The sequence below is a fragment of the Temnothorax curvispinosus genome, unplaced genomic scaffold (genome assembly GCF_003070985.1).
Source record: "Temnothorax curvispinosus isolate PA1 unplaced genomic scaffold, ASM307098v1 QBEX01013202.1, whole genome shotgun sequence".
Classification (NCBI taxonomy): Eukaryota; Metazoa; Arthropoda; class Insecta; order Hymenoptera; family Formicidae; genus Temnothorax; species Temnothorax curvispinosus.
In genome coordinates, this window is record NW_020222982.1 from 5,510 (window position 1) to 12,639 (window position 7,130).

Consider the following 7,130-nt stretch of genomic DNA (forward strand, 5'->3'; position numbering starts at 1 on the left):
GGTTCGCGTCTCCTTGACGCGGATCAGGTGGAGGGCCGGTGGCCGAGAAATGCGGCAATCCCGTTTCGGGAGCGTCAGTCCGGCTGGCCTGGTGCGGCGCACCTCCGGGAGCTTCAATGGAATGAGCTTCCACGGACGTATCGCTTGTCCCTTATCCAACTCCCGTCTCGTTGCCTGCCGCTCCTGCGGCACAAGCTGACTAGAAAGACGAGGTTTCACAGGGGCCGGCGTCTCTTGGTGCCGCTCCTGCGACACCGGTTTAGCGGGCTCCGCCCCCTTCGTGTGCCGCTCCTGAGGTACTGGCGGGTAGGAGTGGCGCTTCCTTCGTCTCTGGCTCCGCGTCCTGGTTCGGCACCTCTTCCTTCTGGTCGCTGTTGGAGTGGGGCCACTCCGCGCCTCCGCTTCTACTGTGCCGGGCCCGGAGGGGGCGTCCGACTTGGAGGGGGCCGCGGTCTCCACGATGGCTCCACAGGAGTGCAATGAGCGGAGGAGAAGTCTCTCGACGCTCGATGATTACTGCGCGGAGGAGATGGAATCTCACTCGACGCGACAAAAGATTTAATATTTCGAGTCTCTCAACGCTTCCTCGATGCGAGATGCAGAGTATAGCGGTAGGATTCGATGCTGGTCTGTGCGCGGCTCGCCTTAAATTGCTACTCGAACGTACTTTAAACGCGAGTAAGTGTACGTGAGCCGGCGACGCGCCGCAGCGAGCCGCGAAATCTGATAAGCGCGTGTTGGCCGGGCGCGCATTTGTCAGGCGCGCGCGGCACATGTTCGACTTCTCGAACATACCGCCCGCCTCGTCTGGTCCTAGGACGATGTTGTCTGGTGTTGGTCGCCGGTTTGTGGAAGCGGGATGATTTTTGCCACCGGTCTGGTGAGGGTCGTGGTGGCCGTTCGCGCTGTCACCACCCGCACTTGCCCGTCCTCGCCTGGATGCACCTCGGTGATTCGGGCAAGGGGCCACTGGCATGGTGGAGTCGTCTCGCCGCGGATAATGCACAGATCCCCTGGGTTGCAGCTGGTTCCCTTCGTTCGCCACTTCGAGCGTTCGTGCAGCGTTTGTAAGTATTCGTGAGCCCATCGCTCCCAGAAATGGTCTCGCATTTGTTGGAGGTGCTGCCAACGGGCGAGGTGACTCGTAGGCGCCTGAGACAGTGAGGGTTCCGGAACTGCGATGAGCGCCGTCCCAATTAAAAAGTGTCCCGGCGTCAGTGCTGCCACGTCCTCCGAATCGTCGCTTAGTGCCTGGAGGGGCCGGGAGTTTAGGCAAGCCTCGATCTGTGACAGCAGGGTCGCCATCTCCTCGTACGTCAGCGTGGAGCTGCCGATGACTCTTCGAAGATGGTGCTTCACCGATTTCACGGCTGCCTCCCACAGTCCGCCCATGTGCGGTGCGGAAGGTGGGTTGAATTTCCATCTTACACCTTCAGTTGTCAGGAGGTTCGTCCACTGCGGATTGTCGTAAATTGCGGCCTTGAAGAACCTCCGCAGCTCCTTGTCGGCGTCCACAAAGTTGGTGCCTCAGTCGCTGTACAAGACCTCACAGAGGCCTCGTCTTGATGTGAAGCGGCGAAAGGCGGCCAAAAGGGCATCTGTGGTCAGGTCGGACACGGCTTCGAGATGCACTGCTCTCGTGCTCATGCACACAAATATGGCGAGGAACCCCTTGTAAGTTTTGTGTCCTCGTTCTCTGGTCGTGCGCAGCGCAATCGGCCCGGCGTAGTCCACGCCTGTGTGAGTGAACGCTCTTGCTATGTTCACTCTGGGCGGCGGCAGGTCCGCCATTAGCTGCTGTGGGCTTTTCGCCCGCCAGCGCACACATGTGATGCATTGGTGGATGCATTGTCGTACTCGTGCTCTCCCTCCTGGGATCCAAAATCTCTGTCGGAGAGAGGCGAGGGTTAACTGAACGCCTCCATGGAGCCTATGCTGGTCGTGAATGATCAACGTTGTGAGCCACGAATCTCGAGGAAGAATGGCCGGATGTCGCTCATCGTTGCTTAAGATCGCGTGCTTCAGTCGTCTTCCCACTCTAAGGACGTGGTCATGATCGAGAAATGGGCTGAGGCGTTGCAATGCGCTCCGCCTCGGAAGCTGCTTGTCACGGTCGAGGGCTTTGATTTCTTCCGAGAACCAGGCTGCTTGGGCCTCTCGTATCCAGGTCCCCAGGGCGCCTTCCAGTTTCTGCGGAGTCAGTGATGTGCCTGAAACAGAGAATTGTCGGGCTTGGATCGCCCGTAACCAGCGTCGGCACCATGCTGAGACGCGTAGCAGGCGTCGCAGCGTTGAAAATCGAAGCAGCATATCCGATTCGGGTGGCTTTATGGTCACTGTGTTAATGTGTGCCCGCCTCTCGGGAACCTCGTCCTCTGCCAGGCGCGGCGAGGTCCGTAGTGGGGGTGGTGAGTTCTCCGTCAGCCACGATGGCCCTTGCCACCACAGCCCGAATTCCACCAGCTCACTGGGTTGCATTCCACGTGAGGCGCAGTCCGCGGGGTTGTCCCGGCTTGGCACGTGATGCCATGCTGCCTCCGGTAGCAGCTGCTGTATCTCCGCCACCCGGTTGGCGACGTATGTTGTCCAGCGAGAGGGGTGCCCCCGAATCCATGCCAGCGTCACTTCGGAGTCCGAGTATAAATGAATTTGCGACACCACGAGCTTCAGTGTTTCCTGCGCTCTCGCCGCTAGCCTAGTCAGCATGGCTGCAGAGCTGAGCTCGAGGCGTGGCAAGGTGACCCGTTTGACGGGCGCGACCTTGCTCTTGGCGGTGAGGAGAGTGACCACGCTCCGCCCGCCGTCAGTGCTCGCTTTTAGGTATGACCGCCGCATACGCTCTCTCCGATGCGTCTGCAAAGCATGGATTTCCAGACGAGAGCTGGAGCTGCCCGTGTGCAGCCATCTCGGGATCCGCTTTGCTTCGACCATCGGCAGTTCGCGTAGGAGTTGTTGCCAGTCCTGTTGATCTCGAGGGGGGAGAAGCTCGTCCCAATCGAGATGTTGCAACCAGGCAGTCTGGATTAGCATTTTGACTAGGATAATTGCTGGGGCCAACCAGCCGAGTGGATCGAACAGTCGAGCTGTGTGTGAGAAGGCTGTTCGCTTCGTGATGCTTGTGGTTTCCACCGGCCGGACCTTGAAGCCGAAGGTGTCATCCTGTGGGTGCCATTGCACGCCTAGAGTGGCGTGACTGGCGTTCTGATCCCAGAGGTCGAAGTCCTTCACTTGCCTGTGCTCTGTTGGCACGTCCTTGAGTATCGCGGCTTTGTTTGCCGCCCACTTTTGTAGCGGAAAGCCGCCCGCCATGCACAGTGACGTCAGTTCGTGGACGAGATCCCTTGCGTCGTCTTCGGGTCCGCTCCGGAGAGTACGTCGTCGACGTATGTCTCCTCCTCCAGAATGGACGCTGCCCGAGGGTAGGCATGTCGCTCGTCCTTGGCGAGTTGTCGCATCGTTCGGATTGCTTGGAATGGCGAGCTCGCTAGTCCGTAGGTGACTGTCGTTAGTAGCATCTCTAGCAGCTCGGGTGAGTTTTTAAGTCGCCAGAGTATCCGTTGATATGTTCTATCGCTAGGGTGCATTGAGATCTGGCGATACATTTTTTGGATATCAGCTATTATTACGTAGCGATGTCGTCTCCATCTTAGCAGCACGTCCGTTAGTGCCGGCAATAGATTTGGCCCGGTGAGAAGGTGCGAGTTGAGTGAGTCACCGGAGCCTAGTCGTGCCGATCCGTTGAACACGACACGTATCTTGACGGTGTCGTTCGTTTTCTTGAGTACCCCGTGGTGTGGCAGGTAGCATCGCTGCGCCTCGTCGAGTTCTTCGGCAGCCGGCAGCACCCGAGCCATATGTCCAAGGTCCTCGTACTCTTGCATGAATTCTGAATATAGTTTATGTAATTCCGGATCGTTGTCCGTCTTGCGCTCCATGCTTTGCAGCATGCGCACAGCAATGCGTCGTGTCCCTGACAGGTTTGGCGGTGCGTTCTTGAAGGGGAGGCGCACCATGTAGGGCCCGTCGGGCAGTCGTGAGTGCGTGCGGACGTAGTGGTCCTCACACGCCTGTTCTTCGTCGGTGAGAGGCAGAGGGGAGTGAACCGTCTCCTCTTGCTCCCAAAATTTCCGAACCATGCTTGACAATTCTTCGTCGACCGAGCACTGCAAGGATTCGACTGAATTGCCCTATGGGGAGGCAATTGCGCCTGACACTAGCCACCCCAGCGACGTTTTTTGTGCAATTGGAGCTCCCACACCTCCCTTCCGAATTCCTTCGTCGATGATGGAGGCGTAGACGTCCGCGGCGAGAAGCAAGGCGATGGCTCCATCTGCTTGACCATCCGGGTCTGCGAGTGGAAGGCCCTCCAGGTGCTCCCATCGAGAGCGCGAGGTTTCTGCGCGTGCCTCGTACCGTGTAATCCGCGGAAGAACCAGGGCTGAAATCGTCGTCGTGAAGTCTGCGAATCTGGATGACAAAGTGATTGACACGCGCCCGCGAGCAATCCCTGTCTGTTTTCCGCCTACTCCGACAATGATCGTGGACGTTGGCTGGCGTGGGAGTCGGAGACGCTGCACCAAAGCCTTGGTTACGAGCGAAACCTCCGATCCTGGGTCAATCAATGCGCGTGTCATGATGCGTTGATTGTATCGATTATCCACGAATACTCGTGCCGTGGCGAGCAATACCCCAGACGACGGGCCCTTGGTCTGTCCTGCGTGGAGAGAAATGGGGGCCGCGGCGATCGTTGTGGCAGCTTTAGCGCACACATCGTGGATACTGCTGTGGTGACGCTCCTGACAAGCGGCGCAATTCCGCTTTGACGAGCAATCGGCAACGGCGTGTTTGCCGAAGCAATTCATGCACAGTTTGTGCTGAACGACAAAGTCCCTTTTTTCAGAGAGCGTTTTACTGCGAAACTTCTCGCAGAAGGCAAGGAAGTGCTCTTTCTGGCAGAATGAACATTGATCAGTGCTCTTCGACTTGCGAGATGCGGCGTGCGAGTGTGCCGATCTACGTGAGTCTCCTTTGGCAGGCGAGGTCTGACCCGTCTTCTCCGGCTGGAGCGCTTCTAGGCACGTACCCGACACTCCAGGAATTCCTTCAGAGTGTCAATCGAGGGCGGATTCGTGGTTCCGCTGACCGCAATTTCCCACTCGCGCCGCGAGCGGGTGTCGAGCAGTTCGACGATAAGATGGACGAACAAGTCACTGCAGCTCGTGACTGGCCGTCCGATTGATTCCAGGGAGCCCATGGTATGCAGCATTCCGTGGAATACTTTCCGCAACTCGCTCGCTGCTTCCCCCTTCATCTTCGGCTGTGAAGTGAAGGCAGCGAAGCAAGAGCGGACCAGCAATCGCTTGTTTGGGTAGTGCTCCGTAAGGATCTCCCACGCCCGAGTGTAGCTCTCGGCCGTGGTCGGCAAATTGCGGAGGAGCAGGCTTGCTTCTCCTTTCAAGCTAGTCTTGAGGTAATAGAACCTTTCCACGTTCTCCAATAGTGAGTCCTTGTCCACCATGGAGTGGAACAGATCCCGAAAAGCTGGCCATTCGGCGTAGTCACCGGAGAATTGCGGCAGTTCAATGCGCGGCAGCGATTTGCGCATCGTGCCTGCCGCAGGCCTGGTCACCGCGCTCCCGTGTTGCTCTGCAGCGGGCCGGAGGCCGGCCAGTAGATCTAGGAACGCCGCCTTCTGGACTAGGTATGTTTCCTCCGTCGTCGTGTAGAAATCCGAAGTGAGGTAATCGTGATCGCTCAGAGATTTTCAATGAGCGCTCATCAGCGTCTCGTGGTTCATGTCGAACTTATTTCAGTTCGTTTCCAATGCCGATAATCGCGCTTCCACGATTCCTGCGGTTATCTTAGTCGCCCCTGCCTTCCTCAGATTTTCGGATGCACGCGCAAGGCGGCCCTGAATCTCGTGCTGCCTTCGAAGGAGGCTTTCTACGTCCATACTCATCTTGTCTCTACCTCCTTTGTTCGATCCTTGACTCTATTGCGACCGTCGAACAGTGGATTCAAAATCCATGCACGCAAACGCCAGATGTTGAGTATCCGGCTCGAAGGACCAAAATGTTCGATATCGTGGAGTCGCAATAGGGATCAGGACGGTGGCGGTGAGTCAGCGAGACAAGATTTGGTAATAAAACAATATATTCTGTGTCTAAATTACATATATTATGTTTGCATTGTCTTAGGCGGCGCTTTGAAGGCGCCTAATCAAAAAATAAGTGCTAACGCACGGTTTAAAATTCAATGTGGCGGATGGCCTTCTTTGCAAGGGGCTCGGAGGAAACCGAGTTGTTATTGAGGTCGAGTTTAGAGCCCGGGGTGCGAGGTGGCTTGTCCGTCGGTTGATCCGGTGGGTCCACTGGCGATGACGGAGCCAGGAAAGCTCGCCTGAGCACCGTCTGGCACGCTGTGGTTCGCGTCTCCTTGACGCGGATCAGGTGGAGGGCCGGTGGCCGAGAAATGCGGCAATCCCGTTTCGGGAACGTCAGTCCGGCTGGCCTGGTGCGGCGCACCTCCGGGAGCTCCAATGGAATGAGCTTCCACGGACGTATCGCTTGTCCCTTATCCAACTCCCGTCTCGTTGCCTGCCGCTCCTGCGGCACAGGCTGATTAGAAAGACGAGGTTTCACAGGGGCCGGCGTCTCTTGGTGCCGCTCCCGCGACACCGGTTTAGCGGGCTCCGCCCCCTTCGTGTGCCGTTCCTGAGGTACTGGCGGGTAGGAGTGGCGCTTCCTTCGTCTCTGGCTCCGCGTCCTGGTTCGGCACCTCTTCCTTCTGGTCGCTGTTGGAGTGGGGCCACTCCGCGCCTCCGCTTCTACTGTGCCGGGCCCGGAAAAGGCGTCCGACTTGGAGGTGGCCGCGGTCTCCACGATGGCTCCACAGGAGTGCAATGAGCGGAGGAGAAGTCTCTCGACGCTCGATGATTACTGCGCGGAGGAGATGGAATCTCACTCGACGCGACAAAAGATTTAATATTTCGAGTCTCTCAACGCTTCCTCGATGCGAGATGCAGAGTATAGCGGTAGGATTCGATGCTGGTCTGTGCGCGGCTCGCCTTAAATTGCTACTTGAACGTACTTTAAACGCGAGTAAGTGTACGTGAGCCGGCGACGCGCCGC

General features: G+C 57.7%; 3 protein-coding genes across 3 annotated transcripts; all 3 read right to left on the reverse strand.

Annotated features, from left to right (window-relative positions):
- Positions 1-1,527: 1,527 nt before the first annotated feature.
- Positions 1,528-3,309, reverse strand: LOC112463432. The gene has a single exon (XM_025029841.1). It carries the CDS (start codon positions 3,307-3,309, stop codon positions 1,528-1,530), a length of 1,782 nt encoding a protein of 593 aa, XP_024885609.1.
- Positions 3,310-3,320: 11 nt separating this feature from the next.
- Positions 3,321-4,136, reverse strand: LOC112463433. The gene has a single exon (XM_025029842.1). The coding sequence runs from the start codon at positions 4,134-4,136 to the stop codon at positions 3,321-3,323; it is 816 nt and encodes a 271-aa protein (XP_024885610.1).
- A 77-nt stretch (positions 4,137-4,213) lies between these two features.
- LOC112463434 lies at positions 4,214-5,605 on the reverse strand. Its single transcript, XM_025029844.1, has 3 exons — positions 5,084-5,605; positions 4,689-4,949; positions 4,214-4,438 (listed from the first exon to the last, which is right to left on the reverse strand). The coding sequence occupies exons 1-3, from the start codon at positions 5,603-5,605 to the stop codon at positions 4,214-4,216; spliced, it is 1,008 nt and encodes a 335-aa protein (XP_024885612.1).
- Between the last annotated feature and the right edge of the window lie 1,525 nt (positions 5,606-7,130).